This window comes from Pseudorasbora parva, chromosome 4, assembly GCF_024679245.1.
Source record: "Pseudorasbora parva isolate DD20220531a chromosome 4, ASM2467924v1, whole genome shotgun sequence".
NCBI classification, from domain to species: domain Eukaryota; kingdom Metazoa; phylum Chordata; class Actinopteri; order Cypriniformes; family Gobionidae; genus Pseudorasbora; species Pseudorasbora parva.
Window position 1 is genome coordinate 49334033 of NC_090175.1, and position 27388 is coordinate 49361420.

Below are 27388 nucleotides of genomic sequence, written 5' to 3' on the forward strand. Positions count from 1 at the left end.
ATCAGTGGAACTAAGATTCATTTCTCTCTACTGCAGAATATTACATGACTGAAACCTATTACGATTTTAAACTAATTTACACACTGAGAAGAAAAGAGCTATCTATGAAAGAGGACAACTTAAAGAACAACTGTATACGTCAATGCAAGTAAAAGTTATGAAGTTAGTTTAGTTGATATAGAGAGAATTGAACATGTACACTCACATGGGTTTGGGGGTTAGGGTTAGTGAGGGTGGTCAACATGAGGGTTAAGCATTAATGACAAAAAATGACATTTTTGGGTGAACTATTATAAATAATAATTAGTATTATTTATATAACATTGTAATGTTTTGAAAGAGCTTTTATCTTTTCAGTGTTCATTTTAATTGGTTTGTTTTAGCAATTTGATGTGTTTTTGTAATTTGTATAATTTTTTTGTTAATATTTCCATTTAGCCTTATTTTTATTTCACTTTTAGTTTGCTGTTTTAGTACTTTATGTAAATAAGAGAGTTGACAAGGCAACAATTCTCATTTTTGTTTTTAAATTTCTCATCCAATATTTATATTTGATTTTATTTCAGTTGCTAAAACAATTTTAATGGTAACACTTTACAATAAGGTCTCATTTGTTAACATTATATAATGTATTAACTAACAAACTAACTATGCACAATAAATGTGTTACTGTATTTGTTCATCTTTGTCTTTCATTGTTTGCTCATGTTAGTTCACAGTGCATTAACTAATGTTAACAAATACAACTTTTGATTTCAATAATGTATTAGTAAATGTTGAAATTAACAAAGATGAAAAAATGCTGTTCATTATTAGTTCATGTTAATTAGTGAAATGTTACCATTTTAATAGTTTTAGTTAATACATTGCAGTTTGTTTGAGCATTGTATTTGATGAAAAATAATCATATTTAATCACTTGACAGCCTCCATAAAAGTTAAAACAAATTTCCTGGATGAGGATTTAAACAGGTACAATTGGATTATACCTGCGAGTCATTATAACCTTTCCTAGATAAACAAAATTGTCACGGTTGTGGGATAATTATTCAGGTTGTTAATCGAAAGGACAGCTGTGAAAATGAAGACCAAAGAGCATTCTAAATATGTCAGAGATAATGTTAGAAAAATGCTTTAGGAAAAGGTTAGAAAACAATGTCCAAATCTTTGGATGTCCCAGCGGTGTTGGTTCAATTATGAAGAAGTGGAAACTACCACAAGCCCCCCAGACGCCATCTAGAAAAGGTCATTCCTCAAAACTCTGCACAAATAAGTGGATTTGTGAGAGAGGCCAGTGATCACTTTGAAAGAGTTACAAAGTTCAGCAGTTGAGAACAAAGTAAAAGATGGAATGGGCAGTCGAGCATTATCATAGCGCCATATGGGTGGGTGGTGTTGCAAAACCAATTTGTCAGATTTTAGAATATTTAGGCAATGTTTTCATTAGTGTCTGTACATTTTAGATTTAAAAAATAAAAAAAAATAGTAGGGCTGTCACGATTCCTCTTCATTTTGAGTACTCCATTTAATAAAATCCTTGGTTGCAATTTTATCCCAAGTCGAGTAACAGGCAAAATACCAGAGGTGGCGCATTCCACAGGCGAGAATTCATGAACTGTATTAGTAGACCAATTTCTGAGGCTTCCAATATATTAAAACCATTTAAAAAACATACTTTATAGCATATTGCCATTGTGAATTCACATAGGCTGCGATTCAATTAAATAAATATATGCCCTGCGCATTTTATATGTGTTTTAATTATTTACATGCTCGTAGTAAATACTCCTCCAGATGAACTGTTATCATTTACATGCGTGAAGCACATTTTCAAAAAAAACCGTCTCTGCATATGCTTTGAGTTCGAGTTGCTTATAATGTTCATCTGAGAACGTAATGTTCGCCATCTCATCAGTTTTGTAAGGTAAATCATTTATAAACCTACGCCAACACAGGAGAATACATCAGTATGTTTCTAAATATGCAAACTGCTCATCGTGATTTCAAAATAAAAGTTTAAACCCTCGCTCTGAGTTTGCATGTTTTGATGTCCACATATTCTTGTTCAAGAAATTACAGTGGCGGTAGCATTTATATCGTAAAGAAGTGGCCAAATCTGAAAGATTTTAAATGAAATTGTTTGACCGATATGAAGCTAGGATACGATCTGCTGTACAGTGTAACCCCAGGCCATTGGCACCTACTGCAGGCATTTGTTATAATACATAATGCATTTAAGATGATTGTTTATATATTATGTATTTTAAGTGTTGTTATAAACCATATGATTACTTGCTTTTGATACTTAATATTTTAGCCTAATTGTTCTTATATATGCATTACTGCAAATTATACCGCAGAGTCCCTTTCAAGGAACGTCTCGGTGCACTCTGTGGCCATATTTGTGGCCTCCAGACAGCCATTTCAGGCAATCTAAGACCAAGTCATATCTGCTTTGAATTCTGAAATCTCAGAAACTCCTTGCCCAACTCAGAATTAAATCAGATCAAAACCGAGAAGGTTTTGCAGCCTGGAGATCTTCAAATGGGAGTGGAAAACTACAAAAAGCTCCAAAATAGGGCGTGGCTTCCTCCCATTGACAGACAGGCATGGATTAACTTTCATATATATTTAGATTCAATGCACACCAACTGAAATATTTCAGGTCTTTTATTGTTTTAATACTGATGATTTTGGCATACAGCTCATGAAAACCCAACATTTCTGTCTCAAAAAATTGATATCATTAAAAGGTTCTCTAAACGAGCTATTAACCTAATCATCTGAATCAACTAATTAACTCTAAACACCTGCAAAAGATTCCTGAGGCTTTTAAAAACTCCCGGCCTGGTTCATTAATCAAAACCGCAATCATGGGTAAGACTGCCGACCTGACTGCTGTCCAGAAGGCCATCATTGACAACCTCAAGCGAGAGGGTAAGACAAAGAAATGCATTTCTGAACGAATAGGCTGTTCCCAGAGTGCTGTATCAAGGCACCTCTGTAGGAAAAAGGAAAGGAAAGGGAAGGAAAAAGTGTGGCAAAAAATGCTGCTTAATGAGAAGAGGTGACCGGACCCTGAGGAAGATTGTGGAGAAGGACCGATTCCAGACCTTGGGGGACCTGCGGAAGCAGTGGACTGAGTCTGGAGAAGAAACATCCAGAGCCACCGTGCACAGGCGTGTCCAGGAAATGGGCTACAGGTGCCGCATTCCCCAGGTCAAGCCACTTTTGTGCTACAGAGAAGCAGCACTGGACTGTTGCTCAGTGGTCCAAAGTACTTTTTTCGGATGAAAGCAAATTTTGCATGTCATTCGAAAATCAAGGTGCCAGAGTCTAGAGGAAGACTGTGGAGAAGTCCAGTGTCAAAGTCCACTGTTGGTCCACTGTGTTTTATCAAGGGCAGGGTCAATGCAGCTAGCTATCAGGAGGTTTTGGAGCACTTCATGCTTCCATCTGCTGAAAAGCTTTATGGAGATGAAGATTTGGTTTTTCAGCACGACCTGGCACCTGCTCACATTGCCAAAACCACTGGTAAATGGTTTACTGGCCATGGTATTACTGTGCTCAATTGGTCTGCCAACTCTCCTGACCTGAACCCCATAGAGAATCTGTGGGATATTGTGAAGAGAAAGTTGAGAGACGCAAGACCTAACACTCTGGATGAGCTTAAGGCCGCTATCGAAGCATCCTGGGCCTCCATAACACCTCAGCAGTGCCACAGGCTGATCGCCTCCATGCCACGCCGCATTGAAGCAGTCATTTCTGCAAAAGGATTCCCGACCAAGTTTTGAGTGCATAACTGAACTTAATTATTTGAAGGTTGACTTTTTTTGTATTAAAAACACTTTTCTTTTATTGGTCGGATGAAATATGCAAAATTTTTGAGATAGGAATTTTGGGTTTTCATGAGCTGTATGCCAAAATCATCAGTATTAAAAGAATAAAAGACCTGAAATATTTCAGTTGGTGTGCAATAAATCTAAAATATATGAAAGTTAAATTTTTTATCATTACATTATGGAAAATAATGAACTTTTGTCACATATGGTAATTTTTTGAGAAGGACGTGTGTATATATATATATTCGTTTGGAATGAATGAAACGAGTTGGTACGCATAGAGATGTGACGTGTGGACATTTTCCCACTGGTTAATCAACGTGTGACAACACCGGTAATACCGGTATCACCGACTGGGCTTTTAAATCACTAATTCTATCTAACTGAAAGGAACATATGCACACGGCTGCTCCGGTATTAATAACGGAGCGGAGCAAAGCGAGTACTTTCAATGAATTCCTATGAAAGTTAAAGGGGGGGTGAAACACTCAGTTTCAGTCAATCTCATGTCAATCTTGACTAACTATAGAGTAGTATTGCATCCTTCATATCTCCGAAAAGTCTTTAGTTTTATCATATTTATAAAAGAAATATAGGCTGTACCGAGTCTTTCCGGAAAAAAACGAGCGCCTGGAGGCGTATCGTGTGGGCGGAGCTAAAGAATGACGAATGTGCACAAAGCGGTGATGTCCTCAAGCGTGGAGAAACCCATCGCTATCTCAGCTAATACAGATAATGATCCACAATCAAATCTGAGGCTGAAATAAATTGAACAGGAGAAACGGCAACATCAGGATGTCCGTCTCTGTGGTATGGACTGTATTTAGGGGCCTTTGTGTGTCTTTACGCGCAGTTTATGAGGACATGATTCGGTTTATGGACTATTGTATGTGACTAGACCTTAGAGGTAGCAAGCAAAACGGTTTTGCACGTCAGAGTCAGAATAGTGTAACGTTATACATAGAACAACAATGGAGTAACCGTTAGCGCATTTGAATGACGAAGCACGCGATCGTATCGTTTACTGATGTTTACTCATGCGACGGTAGCCAATAGCAGAGACATTTGAAGTTGATTTACTCATCGGCTGCTTCCAAAGAAGGACTGAACCTTTATCGCTAGGACCGCTCTGTCAAAAACACACTTCTTTGGTATGATTTGGTGAAGTCCTGTGACAGCAGTGACCGTGGAAATCCACTTTGCGACGCGACTGAAGCGATGCCTTGAAGCTTCCTGTCATTTCTGCGTTCAAATCGGTTCAAATGCAGCGCTGCCTTCCCGGAATGCTGTGCTGAAGCGTTGAAGTCGCTCGACGTCACCCATAGGAATAAAGTGGAGCGCGGTGTTCACGGACGACTGAATTTGCATCTGAGAGTCTGTTAACAGCGTGCATTTCCTCTCTCTCCCTCTAGTTACGCGCGCGCGCACCCTACCCGGGAGAAGAGCCCGTACAGCCCATACAAGGACCTTCCGATCTATTTAACGTCAAGTAGATCCATACTCGAAAAAAACTCGCCGAAACTTGTGAGAAACCGGAAGGAGTATTTTTAACACAGAAATACTCCATCAAACGTCCAACATTAGTTTTTGAAACTTTGTCTATGTTTAGGATGGGAATCCAAGTCTTTAAAGGTGTAAAAAGCTCAGTATGAAACAGCATTTCACCCCCCCTTTAAGCTTCCATATCCATGAACTGAAACCGTGCCAGTGCACGCACACCATGAATGACAGCTCGTCAGTAAATGCGTGCTCTGTGAGGCCTAGCAGATTTTAGTTTCGGTTTAGAATTAGCGCCGATTCGGGGGCGGGTTGCTTGACTTGTGGGATTAGCCTATTATTCTTAATGAAAAACACAACAACTCACAATGACAAACTCACTTAAATAGACACGTTTACGTTTGTGAACGTAAAACGTAAACGAAAGCGCCCCCTGCTGGCCTCACTAACACCTTCAGCAGCAGCTACCTAGTTTCCCAGTTGGTCTCCCTTCTAAGTACTGACCAGGTTCAGCCCTGCTTAACTTCAATGGGAAACCAGTCTTGGACTACAATGTGATATGGCTGCCGGTAATATCGACCAGATGTTTAATTTACAAACATTTATTTTGAAATGTAAATCAATGACAATGAAGTGCAAAAGTCTTTGCACTTGGGGAGCCCACCCCCTTTTGGAAGTTCTGCCCACTTTTGAAACTCATTTTTGAAGTTTGAAGTTTTAAAGTTCATCCCCCATTTGGGAGATCTCCAGTCTGCAGTTATTTGACAAAATCTGATATGAACTGTCCCATAAAAGGTTTCATAAGCTCAAAGGCTATGTTCACAATGTCACTTTTTGAGACTGACAACCACATTTACTTACAGGTGTGAGTCTCCAAATGTTCTGTTCAAACAGCAACTTACAGTAGCATGTGTATGAATGTGCAATGGGAGTCAAGTCCATATCCTCTTAGCAGTAACATAGCGAAAGTGACCAAAGTAATATAAAAAAATGGCAGAATCCATAGAACTCAAAAATCGTATCACTTCTGACTTGACAAGATTCCATATATGACGCAAGTTTATCTGTAAAATCTTTATTAACAGTGATGGAGTTTTGATCTTTGTGTCATTTTGAAGGTTTTAGATCTACAGTAGTCACTGTAAGTTACTGAAACCACACATGAAACCCTGCAATACATTGTGCAGCGAAGAGCGGCTTTCTCTGACTGTATGATGTGAAAGACAACTAGTCTAGGCCAGTTGCGTTTACACAGTGCAGGTTTTCAGACTAGACCAGCCAATGCGCATGTCCTATAGACTGTATGGCAATCTGAGCTTTTAACTGTGGCTGCAGCGGTGTGATGAGATGACTTTACCAGTTTGTGAGCATTGGCTCTTATCGACTTATTACGCCATATTGCACGTTGCAATTTCTCCATTCTCCAAGTAATGTGAGTGCATGCAGAGGAAATTTGAGTGAATAACTGAAATGTATGTTACTTATACAGTAGAAAGCTGTAGAGTAACACTGTTAGCCTATTTATGCACCAAAAAAAAGCCAGTTGTTGATCACAGAACATAAAGGTGAATGTCTACGATGTCAAACTAAATTCGCAAACGGCATAAGTGTCATCCTATTAACCTGAACAATGTGGAGCAAATCCGCCAGAATTAAATTAAATGGCAAATTAACACCTGCAGAGTGTGTGAAGCTCATACCAACACACCCCAAAAAGTGTTTGTCTTTGAAGCAAAGGGTGGTTCTATAAAATATTAAATTGTGGAGATTGAATACTTTATTGTTGTCGTTGTGTTTTTTTTTTTCTTTTATATGTACATTAATTTCACATTAAAATTTGAAACGGCATAGAAAAAAAAAACTATGCATAATTTGTCTATTTAAAATGAATTAGTTGGAGGTCTAAATGCATTTGGAAGACTGTTTATGTGAGTGCTTGCTCATTTAATATGGGATTTTGCCTACAGAAACTTGGAACTGGGATAAATTGATTTGTTTAAGTTATTTAAGATCACAAAGGTAATTTAATGTCTTCATTAAATAAATAAGACACCAAATGTCATTCAATCAGATTTATAGTGTTTACCTCTAAGCTTTTAATTTATATTTCATTAAATGAATTGCATGCCTCCCTACAAACAATTTAACAATCCCCAATATACCAAGTAAACCTTAAAGCATCTTATATCCTTGCTGAGTTTAAACTGTTTGGGGTTTTTGTGTCTATGTGTGTTACAGATATATGATGGGAGTCAATCTAGGGGGTAAAGATCATTCATTCATGGACGATGGCTACCAAGTCAATCCCAAACTGGTTGTCATTGTTCTGAACACACAGAGGGAATGGGAGAAGGTAAGATAAAGAGACTTTAATCTTTATATCCCCCCGAATCTTCATTTTTTTTCTTTTAGCTTTGCCTTTAAGGGGATTCAGGAATCATAAGCAATCAATATACTGTTTACTAGCTCAAAGCCTTTTTGTGACTGTGACTGAAAATGCACTGGACTTTGCTATTAGAGAAAAGAACATTTCATTTGTACTTCCCATTTCACATCCTGGGGTTTTTCCATGCACATGACTTCAAACATGGTTTGCTTAGTCATAAAGAATAAAAATAGCCCTTATTAACGCAATGATTTCATAATTGATTTATTGTGAAATTATTTCCAGTAATAAGGTGAAGAAGAGTGCACGTGTCTCCATCCAGTTCGATTATGCTGGTTGTTGCCCTTTTTCATTTCACTCTCTATTTTAACTATTAGCATATATAATTTGCTTCTTTTTTTGTACAGTAATCTATTCTCTGTCTTTGCTCTCTTTCTCTAATTAGCTTTACATGTTCTTCTATTCTATCTCTGTGCTTCACACACTAGTTTTCGTAATCGTTTGCTCACTCATGCGTTCTTTTAATGAGTTGTTATTTCTCTGAGGTGTGTTGGATGCTGTGTGTTTTGACAGTGCCCTGCAGTGTGTGTGAAGACACACACACACACTCACATTAAAACCCTACAGTGATTGTGTGAAAAGTGTGACACTAATCATTTCTCACTGCAGCGGGGCTAGAACAGGGTGCGAGCCGATCGTGTTATCAGAGCTTATAGACGAGCACACGCACATGACTGCACACATAAGTATTGTGCAAAGAGTACAGAGAACATACATGGGGCAAACTTGACACATTATGCTGTTACATCGGTAGCTGACATGACATTTCAAGTAGCAACAACAGTTAGGCGTGCTGTCTAAAACTACTTTAAACAACATTTTTTTGTTGTAATCAGTACACATGCAGTTTTAAAGGCACAGTATGTAATTTTCGCCGCTAGAGGTCACATATTCAAAACAATAACAAAGGCGTAGCTTGATGATGCTGTGAAGGAGCGAGGAATGATGGGAGTTGTCGTCTTCACCTCCACTGCTGATGGAAATCAATCCGACGGGATTTACAAATCATGTACATGGATGAGGTAATGAAATAAAGATTTATAACCGTTACGTTTGAGCACATGATTTTATTTAATTCTAATAAATTAGCTGCAAGTAACGCAATGTGTAATGCTAAATTACTACTCATACATGTCACTTTATTCATCAAATTAAATGGTGGGGGGACGCAGTGCAGTTTTACGTGTTCAAAACAATCATCGTCAAGGTACATTTGAATGTAGCCACATAGTTTGCAAAAAGGCTGACTTACAATTTATGTATAACACATAATTACACTGCCATAGACTTGTTAAACTGTGTTAATTACTTAAGCGCAAACCAAGTGCAATAATACTGAATGTCTAGATATATCAGCAAAAAAATAATTACTAATCAGTCAGAATATCTGTACTTGGTTATTACTTCTTCAATAAATACATATACTGTACATACATGTTACTTGCGGTAAATTAACAAAACAAGCCTTTCAAACAATGAAAAACAAACCCTGTTGAGGTATATAACAAAAAAAATGTTCTGTCTATAAAGTTATCCAAACAGTAATAGAACGAATGCAAGATCGGCGTCTCTATCTAGTCCAAGTTTGTCACAAAGCTCTCTCCATCTACAATATCCAACACTAATATTAATCCTTGTTTTATTTTTCCTCTTGTCCTAAACTCTTCTTGGGTCATTTGATTCACCCATATGTTTACGTTTCGGCGACCGAACCTGCTGCAAGTGATAACGAATAATTGTGGTCTATGTGAAATAAACAACAGAGTGGTGTGCTAGAAACTACTACTTCCACATTTTCATGAGACTCACTGAGTTGCCATGGTTTCTATGGCAGTAAAAGCAGAAACCATGGATAACACGGACATGATGTCAGAAGGGGTGAACAGAGAACTCAAATGCTGAGGATATACATGAACAGAGTTTATTGACTTTGGGAAAATGACAACCTACAGAGAATTGACAAGAACAAAATATGAGGAATTTCCTGGGAGCTCCAGAGCTGTCCGTAAAGTGTTCAGCAGGCAGCACAGGCTGTGGAGACCACCCAAGATTACAGTGCCCACACAGGTAGGGGAACAAGATGGGACGGAGAGAACAGCGAGGGCAATGATCAGCTGTCACTCTATGCGTCCTGGGCACAGTAGCGAACAGCGGTTAGACACAGATCACAAACAGAACAGTGTCCCAAAACACATGACATGAAGCAAGAAATTATTACAGACAAGTGGCAGACACAGCAGAGATTAAAAGGGGAAACTGGAACAAGCGACAGGTGAGGAAAATCAGCTTCTGATCCGTGCGCAACCATGCTGCACAATCAGCGCTGATTGCCCAGGTCCCGAGCTGCAGAAAATAACATGACAAACACAACATAAGTGGGAAGCTGATGATGCACCCTGAACCATGAATCACCTAGCATCTCTCCTCCGGACCATAGCCCTCCCAGTCTACCAGGTATTGATGACCACTACCCCTTCAAGCCAACGTGCCGTATAAGCCGGGACCCCTTAAGGAGTCTAGAAGGTGGCGGTGCAGAGGTCTGGGGCTGAATAGTTGATCACATTGCTGCTGATGTGAATGCAATCATACTAAATAGCGGAAGTGAACCGCTATTAATGGTGTATGATTTGATAAAAATGTGTGTTTTGTGTGCGTTTCACTCATTTACCTTACGAGCGCCACTGATATGCTGCAAGCAGAGAGCTGTATCTAATTTCTGCACGTCTTCAGAATTTTTTATAGCATTTGCAGTGCATTTGCGGCAGAGAGACGCAAGTGTCTTTACGTACTGAAGCTTTGGTAACAAAAGTATTGGTTCAAAAACAAAAATATAAAAGTGATGGGTGCAACACTATGCATTTTGCCGCCTTCACGTTCACTGTCGTTACTAAGCAACCGGGTAAACAGCTGCTGCTTTGATGACGCAAACGAACCCCGGTTCGGACCCAAATAATATAATATGAACACAGTCCAGCAGGGGGAGGGGGGAGCAATTGAACTCTGGTTCGGTCCAGGCAATCGAACCAAGTATGAAAGCACCCTTAGAGACATGAAAAACCGAGTTGATATTCTTAAACTGTGGGGGGTTATTTTGAGTCGAAATGACACCGGACTGAGCACCTTAAAGATAGAAAATGGTGCAATACATTTAAGTCGCAGTTTATGTGAGGGAAGTCGGAGAGTAAAGTCCTGGGAAGACAAACACACGTAAAGTGGGGGCTTAGTACAGTGACGGTCCGCCGCCCTGTTCCTGTCGGCAGTCTGAGTGAGGGCTTCTCTGCCGATCCTTTTCATACGGAGGCATCTCTGAATAGATGCAAGCGTGGAAGGAACAACAGTGTAGGATTATTGGGAGGGGAATAACGGTTGCTGTGAACAAGACCAGGAGGGAATTATGTGCATACTCAACCATGGTTAATCTTGAACTCCACAGACGCCACACAGTGCAAGACCCTCTCCAGGTCCTGGTTAACCCGCTTGGCCTGACTGTTAGTCTGAGGGTGATACTCGGAGGTATCTCAGAGACTCACAGTCACCCCCAAATCGGGGACCCCTGTCAGAGACCAGGGGAGGCCGTGAATATGGAAAGCATGATCTAAGATGACAATCGCTGTCTCCCTCGCTGAAGACAATTTGGGCAGGGGAATAAAATGGGCTGCCTTCGAGAACCTGTCCAGCACAGTGAGGATTACCATGTTGCCACTATATGGGGGTAGGCCTGTGACGAAGTCCACTGCTATGACCAGGGTCAAGGGACAGGCCGCAGTTGGGTTATTCCTGCTGGGGATCGATTGGAGCACTTGCCAGCAGCACGAATTGGACAGGATGACACAAACTGAAAAACTTCGTGAAAAACTGCTTGATTAACAAACATGAGTCGCTCCTGGGTGGCAAGCTAGTTCGGATGAGTGGTCCCACTGTACGACGTTACTTTGGATCATTCAGGCACAAACAACAGGCCCTCTGGGCACCCTACAGGAGGCGTGATGTTGCACAGTGCCATGCAAGTTCTGGACTCCACCCCCTAGGTGACCATCGTCACCACCTGAGGAGGGTGGATCTAGCCTCAGCCTCAGAGATCCATAAAAGTATGTCGGGCTTACAGTTCTTGGACCCCGGGCGGTAGGAGATATTAAACCTGAAACGACCGAAAAACAGTCCTCAGCGAGCCTGTCAAGAATTTAGCCTTTTAGCGGTGTGGATGTACTCTAGGTTTTTATGATCGGTGCATCAGTGAAACTATAAAAAGGACGCCTGCACCCTCTAACCAGTAGCGCCACTCCTACAGCACTAGCATAACAGCCACTGACTCCCAGTTTCCGAGAGGTTAGACAATGAGAAAAAAGGTGCGTAGAGGTATTCTGTTGTCTGGAGGTGATCTCTGAGACAAAATTGCCCCCTCTCCCACCCCTGACGCATACACCTCTACAACAAACTGACGAGACAGTCAGGTGTAGCAAGGATGGGAGCCGAAACAAAAGGACTCTTTAAATTTGTAAATGTAGTCTGAGCCTGCAGTGAATAACAGAAAGGCTTTCGCATGGAGGTGAGAAGTCAGAGGAAGGGCAACCTGGCTAAAGTTCAAAATGAATTGCCTTTAATTTGCGCAATTTTGCCTAAAATTGGCGAGCCCTAAAAATTGCTGGAATGCTCTACGATTATCTAGGGTGGGCTAATCAACAACAGCTTTTACCTTGGCAGGATTCATTTAGATACCCTCAGGTAAAAGAATAAATCCCGGGAACGGAACCGACCGTGTATGGAGCTCACAATTCCTTGGCAAATAAATGACTCAAGCAGCCGCTGGAGCACTCGCCTGAAATACTGGACATGCTGCACACGTGACGTGCACGTTAGACACAGTTCATACACAGAACAATGCCACAAAACACATGACACAAAGCATGAAATGATTTACTGACAGCAAGGAGCAGACACAGGAGAGAAAAGAAACAGGAACAAGTAACAGGTGTAAATACACAAGTGAACTAAATATATAACACTGTGCTAATGTTTTTTAATTTTTTATATATATTTGAATGCATAAATCTTGCATATTGTGCCTCTGAGACACTTCTAAATGTGTATTTTTACCCGCAGGGCCATTTAGATCTGTGGTTCCAAACCGGTTTTCATATGAGGACCCCAATATTATCTTGCTGTAGCCAAAATTGTTTATTGTACAGAAGTACCAACATTTTTTTGTTGAAACCCAACATTAACATTGATTTAATATTTGCATGCACCACAGAGGCCAAATGTGCAAAGTTATTAACATGACATAGGCTGAATAAGGAAAACTGAAAATTTTGCTAATACTTAAACAGCAACATAAGAGTGATTTACCAGCCTAACACATGGAAAAAATACTGGTCCAAAATATAATATTGGTATTTAGTCATATTACCAGTGATAGATGAATACCATAAAGTTGGATTGGATTGCCTTTAAAGGTCCCGTTTTTCATGTGTTTTTGAAGCTTTGATTGTGTTCACAGTGTGCAATATAACATGAGTGCATGTTTCGCGTGTAAAAAAACCCAGTATTTTTCACACAATTTACTTATCTGTATACCGCTGTTTTCTCTGTCCTAAAACGGCCTGATGATTTCCTTGTTCTATAAGGTCCCTCCTTCAGAAATACGTAACGAGTTCTGATTGTGCCAGCGTAGTGTGCCGTGTAGTGATTCGACAGCAGCTTAGCGCACATTGCTCAGAAAGGTCACGTCTCTTACCATAACGGGGAGATGCAAGTGCTCAATGACATGGCGACAAACACACTCTACAAACGCAACACTTCCTCTTCTCCACGTGAGAGAGCAACAAGACCACGCCCCCTTTTTTGCGTATTCTTGTGGGCGGAGGGTTGGTCAACAAACTGTTCTAGTGACATCATTAAAGCAGGAAGTGCAGGGGTGTAGTCAAAACCGGCCGTTCGCTGTAGGCTTTGAAAGGGAACTTCTGTTAAATAAAATATCTCGCTTGGCATTGAACTTTGAGATTTATAATTTTACAGGTATTATTTATGCTCTAAAAGCAACATTACACACTAACTAAAGTTTAAAAGATGGAATTGCGAGGAACAGGACCTTTAAAGTAATCAACAAAATATATAGAAAGCATTTTCTCCACCCTTTTAAAACTTTTTAAGCACATTATTATTGTTCTATCCTGACTGGGGACAACATGGTTAGGTTAATATTTGATTATTTGCATTTTACATTAAAAAAGTTGTTGAAAGTAAAACCCTGTCCATCAGAAAAGCCCTATAACCCATTTCTGGGTCTTAAACCTCCATTTGAGAACCAATGATTTAAATGTACTGCAAAAAATTCAAAATCCTTTTAAACTAATCCTAATTAGATACAAAGATATAAATAAATAACAGGTGGAAAAAACTACAATTTAAATGTAAAACAAAACAACAACAACAAAAACATTCTTGGACATGTTTTATGTCAACTACTCATAAGCAACTAGTAAATAAAGAGAAAATGAGACGACTGAAGCCTGGAGGAAAGATAGACATGGTCCCAGTGTTTGAATGTGGCTTGCTTGCTTGCTGGATAAAATATGCAGTGTTTCTCTAATAACATTTTTAAGGTTTGCTTTGAAGAGCGGAAAATCACATTTTGTCCCCAAACATAATAATGGAGGGCACTTGAGAAGAACCTTTTCAAACATTGTTTATTTGTGAGTCAATGTTTGTTTGTGTATTTCTACAGATGGGACGATGGGAAAACCACACACTGAGGTTGAAGTTTCCAGTATGGCCGCGCTATAATTCATTTGGGGACATGGACGCTGATGAGAACCACTTGAGCATTGTGACTCTAGAGGAAAGACCCTTTGTTATAGTGGATGATGTGGACATTCTTACTGGCACATGTATGCGTAACTCTGTACCTTGCAGGAAACGCATTAAAGAGTGAGTTATGTTTTATTTATTTATTTAACTTTAAAAACAACTTTAGCAGATAATACCAGTTTTGAATAAAACAACTGGTTCTGCAGGCATTGTACATCCTTTCTTAGCCTTTAGCATGAGAGCTTTCTTTTCCTGGGGAATACAGAAATAATTGTGTTGTCTCTAATGTGGTTATGAACTTTTAAGTGTGTTATATTTAGAATGTATTAGATTGAGCTATCTTCAATCTTTCTCAGTATCAGCTGTTTCTATATCTCTGTGCCTGTATATGCTGCAGTAATTCCACGGATGGCTCCTATATCAAGCAGTGCTGCAAGGGCTTTTGTATAGACATCCTGAAGAAGATTGCCAGAAATGTAAAGTTCACCTATGATCTTTACCTGGTCACAAATGGCAAACATGGCAAGAAGATCAATAATGTTTGGAACGGCATGGTGGGGGAGGTTAGTCGCTCTAAAAGACCCAATGAGCGAATTATATATCGCTCTATTATATCTATCTATCTATCTATCTATCTATCTATCTATCTATCTATCTGTCTATCTGTCTATCTGTCTATCTGTCTGTCTGTCTGTCTGTCTGTCTGCCTGCCTGCCTGCCTGCCTGCCTGCCTGCCTGCCTGTCTGTCTGTGTTAATCTATTTATCTGTCTGTTTGTTTGTCTGTCTGTGTTATTCTCTTTCTATCAGTCGTTCTATCTATAATTATGTCTATCGCTCCATCTATTAATTTCTCTATCAATAGTTCTATCATTCTGTCTGTCAATGTCTATTGTACTATTGTTATGTCTGTGAATGTTTCTGTCTGTCTGTCTATCTATCACTCTATCTATCTCTTTATTCCATCTATCCATCCATCCATCCATCCATCCATCCATCCATCCATCCATCCATCCATCCATCCATCCATCCATCCATCCATCCATCCATCCATCTTTTTGTATTTCTGTTTCATTCAGTGGTTTCTTTTTTTGAGGTGTTTTCTTTTCCCTGCTCTGTAGGTATACAATAAAAAGGCGGTAATGGCCGTGGGCTCACTGACCATAAATGAAGAGCGGTCAGAGGTCATAGACTTCTCTGTCCCATTTGTCGAGACGGGCATCAGCGTGATGGTGTCACGTAGTAATGGAACAGTGTCGCCCTCTGCATTTCTAGGTATTAGATTAAATAATATCTTTGCAAATCCCTCTGGAATCAGTGTTTTTTATTTTTTATTTCTGCCTTCCCCCATGCATTTTCTGAATTGTCTCTCCTCCCTCAGAACCCTTCAGTGCTTCAGTGTGGGTTATGATGTTTGTCATGTTACTCATCGTCACAGCAATCGCTGTTTTCCTCTTTGAATTCATCAGTCCGCTCGGTTTCAATAGAAACCTGGCACAGGGCAAAGGTATGATACACAACATCAACTACACAGTCAACCAACCTCTGCTTTAAGATGATCTAAAACAGTCAGGATGCATGGTAAAAATCTGAACATTTAAACAATAAGAACTTTAACTACTTGTAGATCCACTATTTGTTTTGTAACTTTCTACTCACCCCTCACTTCTACTCACTAATTTTCCCTGTTTCTGTTATACATTTCTGTAGACCCTCATGGACCCTCCTTCACCATTGGTAAGGCAGTCTGGCTGCTGTGGGGTCTGGTGTTCAACAACTCTGTCCCAGTACAGAACCCCAGAGGCACTACCAGTAAATTTATTGTATCCGTATGGGCCTTTTTTGCTGTGATCTTCCTGGCCAGCTACACTGCTAACTTGGCGGCCTTTATGATCCAAGAGGAGTTTGTTGACCAAGTCACAGGCCTCAGTGACAGAAAGGTAATTTTTTGTGTCATGAAATATAGTGTTTTTTGGGGGACTTCTTTGATGAAAGTTCAAACATTATAATATTATAAATGTCTTTAAAAACAATTTTATCAACTGAATGTGTCTTTTGTCAGTTTAATTTCTTTAACTGTTTGATACATAGTACAAGTATTAATTTCTTTAAAAACATATATTTTACTGAGTCCAACTTTTGAACTACATATAAAGAGTTAATTTGCAAAAACAGATAATGAAGTAATTGCTTTGTAATTGCCTTTAAAACACGTGCACACACACACATACTGACAGATGGGCATACACAGACACAAGCGCTCTCACTCGCACACACAAACGCAACGCATAAGGACAACCAATCGTTCAGCATGTAATGGTGCACAAGGATTTGCAGGAGTCTTATAAATCCTCAACCACTTTTAGTCAGCTTTGATAAAACTCCCTTCAGCTAGCACGTCTTTTGTGACTAGCACCCTTGTCACCTGACTGGAATACTGCACGCTGATTCGCTACAACTTATCGGCTTGTGTTCACAAACAACAAGGGTGCTTGTCGATTTTCTGCTGTAAAACATGAAATCGCAATGCCTGACAAAAACGCTTTTCGGGCTCAGAACGTGCTATATGTGGACAATAACGCAAGACATTCAATTGTTTTTTGTTTTTTTACATGCCGTTAATCGGTTTTTGCTAATGAAAACTCTTCATATAGATACATTTATAAATAACATCTTTGGATCTGTCAGCCATCTTGCCTATGATTTGTTGCTGAGCTCCATTGTGAGATTACCTTTCCCATGGATGACACACACTTAGGCCCATGCTTAAAATTGTGCTGTAAAAAGATTCATTAGGTCTACCTGATTTCTACATTAAAAATAACATTTGTTGGTGTAACCTACTGTATTTCAATTGTTTCAGTGAAAATAAATAATTTCTCTTAATAAAGCTAGTTGATTTAGATGTTACAGCATGAAGCACAGTTTTTAGGCTGCCTGACAAAATATATTTTACAGTGCACTGTCTAGTTGACAGCTCACTAGGTTTTAAGAAAGCGTCCGCATGTCATTATAAATTTACAAGATGAAGCGTCTGAACTACACCAGTTACTAGGTTTATCTCCATGGATTTATTTCTGTGTTTGAGCTTGTATTGATTCTCTCCATGTATCTTTATAAGCTGCCCTCACAGTTCTCTATGTAATTGATGTATTTTTTTCTCTTTCGTAGTTTCAGAGTCCCTATTCCTATTCACCACCGTTTCGCTTTGGGACTGTGCCTAACGGGAGCACAGAGCGAAACATCAGGAAAAACTACCCAGACATGCACCAGTACATGGTGAAATACCATCAAACTGGAGTTCAGGATGCACTGGTCAGCCTCAAGACTGGGTATGACTGGGATATGCAATTTTCTTGCATGGTCAAAAAGGTTATTTTTGGTAGACAAAATGTTGATTTTTCTTTAAATACAGTATATATACCAATAATTGTGCTTTATCTGTGCTTTATACAGGAAATTGGATGCTTTCATATATGATGCGGCTGTGCTCAACTATATGGCAGGGCGGGATGATGGCTGTAAGCTAGTAACTATTGGCAGTGGCTACATCTTTGCCACAACAGGATATGGCATTGCCCTGCAGAAAGGATCCTACTGGAAACGGCTGGTCGACCTTGCTATCCTCGGGATCATTGGAGATGGTATAAAAGAAAAATCCTGCATTTCTCTCTTGTTATTTCACATATTTCATGACCTCCGTATTAAACACTATCTCTGTTCCTCACCAAACCTTAGTGAGACTCCTTGCTCTTTACATTGGCAGCACTCTAAATGAAATGGAATTCCATAAATAATTTATTTTCAACACACTACATAGTGCATGATTTGAATATATTTTAACTTTAAAACTATTACTATAACTATTAACATAATGTAAGGGATAATGTACAGTTAGCCGTATTAGGAGGGGACTAGTTTTCTAAACGACATTTAAATTACAATTCTTATCACTTGACATCTGTGATTTCATGCAGCGATTTGAGCTGGACTAACATTTCCATTTATTACATAAGTGGGAGTGTGTGTTTTCTAGACGTGGGCGTTACAGTAGGTCGTGTGCTGTGCTTGTGTGCATCATGTATGATGTAAACGTCTTAAGTTATTACTTATTGATATAATTTAAATGTATTATAAAAACCCTATTTAAGTCAAATTCATGAGTTTATAGAAGTGGCTGAATATAAAAAAAAACATAAGTGAGCAGTGAAATATAGACAAGCATCTTATTCTTATCTGATACAGATAATAAAATGAGTCTTCTCATTATTTTATTTTTTGGTTTGGCTCTATTTTTTTTATTCATAATTTTATTTTTTTCATCGGATACCATCCATATTGAAATGTATTGAAAGCATGCTGAAGAGTGGTGTGCAAAAGGAAGCTCCGGTAGGTGAAAAAACACACAAGGAGAAGCATTAGGGTAATACAACATTAGCAATCACAGACATTCACATTCAGACAGGATTATTCCGGACCTTTTTACAGAAGGTAAACGATTTTTTTTTTGTGCTGTCAAATCGAAAATTCCAAAAGTTTATGTTTGTATATTATATGTGTGTGTACTGTGTATAATTATTATGTATATATAAATACATACTCATTTATGTATATATTTAAGAAATATTTGCATGTATATACTGTATGTATGTATATATATATATATATATATATATATATATATATATATATATATTTTATATTATGTATAAATATTTGATATACACATAAAATAAAATATATATATGAATGAATGTATTTATATATACATAATAATTATACACAGTACACACATATTATGTAAACACAAGCTTGCATTTTGGATATAATGTATTTTTTTTTTTACTTTCGATTATGTGACACTGAAGACTGGAGTAATGTTGAAACTATTTTTTATTTTTAAATTCCAGGTGTGAAATAATAGTTATAGTAGGCCGTTTAGATTTAACTATTGTACTATTTTCTTATTTTGCATGATACATCTCATAAATCTTGTAGTGCATTATCCATAAAGCATATGTGTAAGAGATGCCGCTTTATCTAAAAAAGATCATTGTTTAATTCCGTTTATTTTTTATTTATTTCATACGATATTTAATTAGGCAACATTATTTTGCCGCCTATTTAACAGCGCTCTGTCGGGAACTTGCCTGAAATACTTAAAAATGCTGCCCAGGTAAACAGCTCACTAATGTTTGGAACAGAGCCAGCCTGTTTTTCCATGCATAAGCATTGACTGTGATTTTGTGTTGTGTATTAGGTGAGATGGAGGAGCTGGAGGCTCAGTGGCTGACTGGTATCTGTCATAATGAGAAGAATGAAGTGATGAGCAGTCAGCTAGATGTGGATAATATGGCTGGTGTGTTCTATATGCTTGCGGCTGCCATGGCTCTGTCGCTAATTACTTTTGTCTGGGAGCACCTCTTCTACTGGAGGCTACGTTATTGTTTCACTGGTCTCTGTTCTGGTCGGCCAGGAATTCTCTTCACTATCAGCAGGGTATGTCACAGAAACACTACGGTAAATTAACTAGAGAGATTCCGTTGCTGAAGGCAACCATTATCTGCTTAATCTTGACATATTAACATGTCATGGTGGCTGTTTACCACGGTCGTCTTAAAGCATCATCAGGGTAGGGATTGCTGCTTATGTGCTGACAAACAAATTTTTTGCTGTGAAATAAGAAAGAGCTTATATAACAGAATATAATAGCACCAGCAACCATCTCTACAATAAAGTTACAGGGTGCGGTTGTTTGTCACAGCAGGATATATTACTTTATTCCATCAGTTTATAGAGTTTCAGAACCCAGAAAAAATACATAGAGACTATATTGAGAAATATTGTGCTAATATATACTTTTTAGTGTTAGCCCCTACTACTTCTTTCTCTTAACCGTTCTGTCTTCATTCCACTTATAGGGGATTTGGAGTTGCATTCACGGTGTCCATATCGAAATGAAGAAAGCCCCAGAGTTGGGCTTCAGCCCTCAGGCCAACATGTTACACCTTCTGAAATCGGCTAAAGAGATCACCACCCTTGGAGTTACCTCACCCAAACGCCCTGTGAGTAGCATTCTCCCTCCTACCCCGGGCTTGCTGGAAATTATGGTTGGAGGAAAAGGAAACAACCTTGCCCAGAAAAACATGCCCTATAGCAATACCAGCACCATGCTCAGCAACCGTCACAAAGAGCCACTTAACAACACTCTGTTGCCTGGACAACGTGCCCTGAGCTTGACGGATGCTCAGCCAGGTGTTGCTGGAAATGGTGGCTCAGGAGGTGGAGGTGAGACCATACGACCTCCTGCCTCCAAGCCACGTGCCCTGTGGAAGAAGTCTGTGGAGACCCTACGGCAGAACCAAGGGCCTGGGGAGAATTCCCCACCATCTGCCCCGCAGCCTACCGAGACCCTACCTATGAAGAGCCAGCGCTACCTGCCTGAAGATGCCCCCGCCCGCTCGGATATGTCAGATTGCTCTGGTCGGGTGGAATTGCAAAAGCAGCACAAATTAAAAGAAACACTTCGAAAACGGAACCGCCTTCCGCGGGACCTGAGCGACGTTGAGCTTTCAACATTGCGGAGCCAGCCCAGTCAGCAGAGTAACCACAGTGCTCAGATCTACTCTCAGAGCAGCCAGGGGAGTCAGATTTATACCATCGACTCCATTGACCAGGAGCATGGCCTGCACTACCCGGATATCTTCAGCGACCACCGTGACAACAAGCACCGGCCCCCCTCTTCCTCTGAGCAGCAGCCAATTCTGCAGCTCAACAGCAGTCTGCTCTCCCAGGCTCATGAACCGGACGTGATGCAAACTGCCGTTGCTAAGGATAAAAAATACAACACGTATGGAAAGCCCGGCGGGGCGGGGAGCATCGCCAGCGGGCCTGCTTCTACTCAGGATCCACGACAGACGCACTGCCGTAGCTGCCTGTCGAAAGTGTCCAGTTACTCTGGGCTTTACACTGTACGGTCCCCTCAGTATCGTTGTGATGCCTGCCTTCACTCTGGAAACCTGTACGACATAAGTGAAGACCAGTTTCTCCATCCAGATGGACGGGGCACTGGTGGCGGAAGTGTTGACAGGGCCTTTTCTCCTTTTCTTCCCCAGCCTGATGCTTCCTTCACAGCCTATCTTCCCCAGAGTGACCAAGAGGGTGACGGTCTTATTAGTCACTACCAGAACGAGGGCGTAATCATCCGCCAGCACTCGTATGAGAACCTGCCGCAGAAGAGTACCTCGCGGCGGGTCAGCCTGCAGGACAACACGCCGTACGCCAACATTCCCTCGGCCACTTTGATGCCAGACAAGCCCCTAAAAAATCAGTCTGCGCATCTAAACCACACGCTCGCGGGGGTGGGGGTCAGCGGACTCGGGATTGGCCGTCGCAGCAAATCGATGTATCCAGCACGCCCGACGGAAAACCCCTTTCTCCAGACGCTCCGTGACGACCAGCGTCTAGCTCACGGCCGCAGCTCTACAGACATTTATAAGCAGCTGGTGCCACTCACATTAGGCCAGGCTGATGGCAATATGCTCGGCGTGGGGATGGTGACCCCTGACCTCTATTACCCCGAGCATGTGATGCCTTATGTAGCCCCTCCCCCCGTTGGCACATACACTGCCCCCAGGGCATTGAGCGCTGGGGGCGCTCGGCGTGTCTACAAGAGGATGCCGAGCATCGAGTCTGATGTCTGATAGAGAGAGAAGTCTGAGATACTATGAAAAGACATGCATGGATATTTCCACCAGGATATGGCTTAACCGTGGAACTCTTGGCAGAATTGTAAAGCTTTATGACTATAAGGCAAGCAAGTTTGGAATATATTTTGTTTCCCTTCTTGGACTTATCTGTCTGAACAGAAACCAGAGTTCAACTTTACATCAGGTCCTCCCCTCTAGTCGAGCGGCAGCTCTGTGTCTTCCAGAAAACATCAGAAATGGTGGGCAGGACGCTCTCGCGCCTTTGAGCGAAGGAAGAGCAGCGAAAGCTGCTTGGAAGTACAGGGGCAGCTCCAAAGAGTTTCCTTTTTCACGCAACATGAGCAACCAAAAAATTGAATAAATAAAACACATACGTGAATATCCACATTCTGCACTTTTACACAAACAAAAATACACATGCACATACAAGAGGCACAAACAATACATGATCTCAAACCACTGAAAGGACAATGCTAGGCATAGTAATAGAATCTCTCTTGACCAAAAAACAAATACCACATGTGACAGGATAAATGACAGGTGTGCTCTTGCACACAATTACATACTCTGAAATAAATAATTGCTTAGCAGATCCAAACCTAATTGAGTTTTTGGAAAGGTGGCAAAACATCTGTTACACCGTTTGAACGGCTTATAGATGCATGTACGAATGCATTTCGATGTTAAAAAAAAAATTGAAGGAAAAAAAGGCAGTCCACAAAGACTGCTCATAGTACAAAGATTAGATTTCCATTCCAACCTGAACTGTGACAAAATGCACTACCTGAACGGTTAGACTCGGGTGTAATCTCTGAAATAAAGTATGTTAGAGAATTTCAGAGAAGGAAAACTCTGTGCACACAAGGCCTGTGACTCATTCGTGTCTCTGAGGACACAGAGAGGAAAAAGTCTTTGACCCTCCCAGCCCTTGAATCTGTCCGCACCTTGCCTGCATGCAGAGCGCAAATGCAGGAAGACACTCCTCTGCTCACAGCACAACAGTGTAGTTAGTGTCAGTGTTCATTCATCTAAATTTTATCATCTTGAGCATATTTCTATAGTTGTCTAGAATATTGAAAAAGTGATAGTCAATTTTTACACCGTTTTATACACTGCCAAATATGTGAAAAGGGTGTGCAAAGTGTATTTATTGTGGGAGGAGGAAAAGAAATGCAGGGAAGTGACAGAAAAAGTCTCTTTTGTGGTCGTAAGGGACTCTTGAGAAGGCGTAGACAATATAAAAGCCCACACCAACTAATGATGTCAATACAGAACCACCGAGATATAAAAAGTTCCTGTTTGCCTCGAACACACAAACACATCACTTCCTGTAGAATCCAACCACAAACTCATATTTCACAAATATTTTTGGTTGTTTTGAATTATAATGGTCGTTCCAGAGATATGCACAATATCAGGTTGCAATATTATATTTATGTATGAAATTTCCTAGTTTTAATATGTTTTATTATTAGTTCCTTTCATTTTATGAATTGTTATACATGTGGAATTCATTTATTAATGTGATTTAATTGCGTATATATTTAAAAGAAAAAAAGATAACAGCATGTTAATCTTCTCTATGGTCAAACTTTTAGAATTGTTCTTTTTGATTTTGATGTGAATGGGAGTATATGTTTACAGTGAATGTGAAAATATGGATTCATCTCAGATGTGATTTTGATTCTCATTTGAATACAAACATAAAACTGTCGTATGACCAAATGTTAACTGGATCACCTTTCTTTGCTGTGTTTTCAGTAAAAGCCGTGTCTGAAGCAAGTGAGGTTAACATTTCAGGGTATATGGGTATCAGACTTCCCACACGAACACGGTTTGAAAATGATAAATAGTATATTTTGTGGCTTTTTCATAAGGTCATTCTGTCATATGCTACACGCTTGCCTCAAACCATTTTGGTTCCGCCGATGTATCCGGACTGGCGTTCTTGTGTTTACACTCCCAAGAAATATTCAAATTAGCTGTTTGTTTTTAACCTCATTAATGTCTACGGAAATACTAGCATATTCATATTTCATATCTGCCTCCATGGAGAAGGCCTTGTCTGTGTGTATCAACATCTCACTTGAATGTAGACAACAACATCCAGATCCAAGACACCGTAGGATATTTCAGTGTCAAGAGTAGATGGGTTGTGGTTAGATTGTAGTGGTTTAAACAACCAGTATGAGTTTGTATTTACAAGTAGATTTGACCTTCGTCTAAATAAATCTATTTGCACATTGATCTGTTTTACATTATTTGCATCACTTCCATTATGCAAATTTAGACAAATTTACAATTGCGTCATCCCTTGTCTACAATTGATTATATTAAAATAGTGTAATAATGTTAAATTATAATAATCTTCAGTGCACTGTATTCCTACAGTTCTTACTTTGAACTTTTGAAAAAAAAATGTGCGTTAAAACCACAAGACCTGCTAATAGCCTATTGAGTGCAACATATTATTTTGTCTTATTATTTGTATTGTTTGCATTATTTTCACAGGATGAGAAAATTATATTCATTTTTCTATTTATTTTTTTCAGCAGGTTTTTAGCAGACAGCAAGTCATTTATGTACTGCAGAAGAAAATGTTCACGTCAAATGGTAACGGTGAGATGTAACCGCTTCCATTTTTTCAAAGTTTCCCTTTAAATATGTATTTACTGTCACTTGAGGCTATTTAGGTTATTTTTAAATGACCAGTAACATGTTTCTGTTCTTTTAGGTGAAATTTAACTTTGAAAGTAAATCAAAAGATCAAAGTGACAGGTTGGCAGACGACTAGTCCCCTGCTAGTGAAGCGAAAAGGTAGTTTTTTCCACATATCTTGGTAAAATGGGAATAACAGTGGATATTTGCTTTATAAAATTAAGCTTAATATGAAATTGCAGTGAGGATTTTCTTTGAACTCAATTGCAGAAATCACAGTTTTTTGTCAAGTTAATCAGCTAACGTATAATCACTGGAAAATTGCTAATTATAATACCACTTGTCAGGAAATCTTGTGTGGTGCTTATCCATGCAAAGAGCAGTGCCACGGGTATTGTGAGTGCTTGCTTCCTGACCCAAGTCTACTAATGTCTGTAGATTTGCTCGGTCCCTTCTTCAGTGCAAGTCAAAGGGAAGTTTTCTCCAAATATATCGTCCAGTTGATTAAAATTGTAAGCATGACCGATTCGGAAAAAAAAAAAATATTTTCAGCTCCTTAATAAATCAAATGATTTGAGGTATATAATTTTGCCCATAACATAAATGAAAGGGGAAGACCACTGTGATTCTGTATGCAAAAGGATAAGATGATATTTGGCTGAGATTTGAAAATCAGGAATCTCTGGGTGCAAAAAATATATATTTTTTAGAAAATCGCCTTTAAAGTTGTCCAAGTCAAGTCCTTAGCAAGGCACATTACTACTAATCTTTTTATATATTTTACAGTACGACAAATATCTCCATGGAGCATGATCTTTACTTAATATTTGAATGACTTTGGCATAAAAGAAAAAAAATTATAATTTTGACCCATGTATTGTTGGCCATTGCCACAAATGTACCTATGCGACTTATGACTGGTTTTATGATCCATGTTCACACTTAAGGCCGAAGATCTGCAGCAAAAAAAAAATTCTGTTCTGTCTAAATATTACCAACACTACATAATTTTTCTGTCATAAGCCTGGTCATGTTGTTGCAGAGAAACATATAAATAGCCCATTCCATTTGAACTAAACAAAATGATGTTGATACATGATAGGCTTTTGGCAGATCTTTCAAAACAACTTTGGATTGAATTTTATTCTTTTTTTCTGTAATATGCAGTTGCCAAAAGACCCTGACAAATCTCATGGCATAACAAATGGCTCAGAGAAGTAAGAATTGCTCTGAATCCAGCACAACTAGTATTCATAAATTCAAATCAATATATATAATATATATAATAATATATATAAAAGAGTCAGAATATTTGTGCAAGGTAAACTATAGTACAAGTAGGCTAATGCGCTGTAGTGCAGACTTTGACTGTGCGTGTGTGTGTGCGTGTGCGTGTGTGCGCTGGAAGTAGACAAATACTGTTTATGTTCACTTGTTCCTTCAGCTGTCCAAGACTAGTATGTGTGAACACTGTAGTCTATATGTGACTATTTGGGCAGATAAGACAGTGTGTCTTAGTATGTCTCTGATTAATCTTTCAGATTAATATAATTAAACAGTCCAACTGTCCTGGTTAAATGTGAAATGTGTTACTTTATTAGATGTTAAAATTGCTTTCAAAACATTACTCTTTGTTCGTTCGACACCCCAGCATTGACTCCACACTCAGTGGGTGTTTGTCCATCCAATAGAAGATGGTGGGAGTTTTCAGGAAACCTGTTTGAACAGTTATTTTTATAATCATTTGTTGGCGCAGAAATTACACACTTCAGATTTAAATGTATTTCTTTATTAGCATTTTAATATCCAGTCATGCCGAGTTTTACAATGTCATATAGTTGAATTGAATTTAAAAAAAATCATTTTATTTAAAATCAGACGTTCAGTAAACATTCAGAATGTTACTCAAAATACAAATTGATGTTTTTTTGATGTTGTTTTTTTTTCTCTTCCAAAATCAAATATGTCTAATAAACTTGTTTAGCAGTTTTGGAAGGTTTTAACAAGCATTCACTTGCCTTTGGCTTAATTGTACTGTATAAAGTACCATAGCCTAATACATGTACAGACATATTTCTTAACATTTTTCTCCATAATGGTCATTCATAGTATGTTTATGCTTTATGATGTTTTATGTATTCATTAAGACCCTTTGGTCTGAAATAAAGGACAGTGGTAATTTCTAGTTTTATTTCTCTATCACTGGTTTCATGGAGGCTTAAAGACCACTTTGCATGCTTTACAGATTTCAACCAGTTGTGACCTACTATTTCTTGAGAGCACTTTAATGGCAGGGAATGCACTTCATGAGAGAACTTCAATGGGAGGATGTAAGTGCACTACAGTTTGTTTTTCAGTGCTATAATTTATAATGACTTGGGTTGTCATTTGACACACTTTAAGCCATACTACAGCATTATATGATTTTAGCC

At 39.2% G+C, this 27388-nt stretch overlaps 1 protein-coding gene across 1 annotated transcript in view; it reads left to right on the plus strand.

Moving 5' to 3' along the window:
• grin2ab (glutamate receptor, ionotropic, N-methyl D-aspartate 2A, b) overlaps positions 1-27141 on the plus strand; it is a 120289-nt gene extending 93148 nt beyond the window's left edge. The window contains exons 6-15 of the mRNA XM_067442122.1: positions 7577-7691; positions 14509-14711; positions 14989-15154; positions 15711-15864; positions 15971-16096; positions 16300-16529; positions 17761-17921; positions 18046-18233; positions 19850-20088; positions 20511-27141. Of these exons, the coding sequence (XP_067298223.1) occupies positions 7577-7691; positions 14509-14711; positions 14989-15154; positions 15711-15864; positions 15971-16096; positions 16300-16529; positions 17761-17921; positions 18046-18233; positions 19850-20088; positions 20511-22292 (3364 nt within the window). The 3' untranslated portion in view covers positions 22293-27141. The remainder of the gene's footprint in view (positions 1-7576; positions 7692-14508; positions 14712-14988; positions 15155-15710; positions 15865-15970; positions 16097-16299; positions 16530-17760; positions 17922-18045; positions 18234-19849; positions 20089-20510) is intronic.
• Positions 27142-27388: the final 247 nt, after the last annotated feature.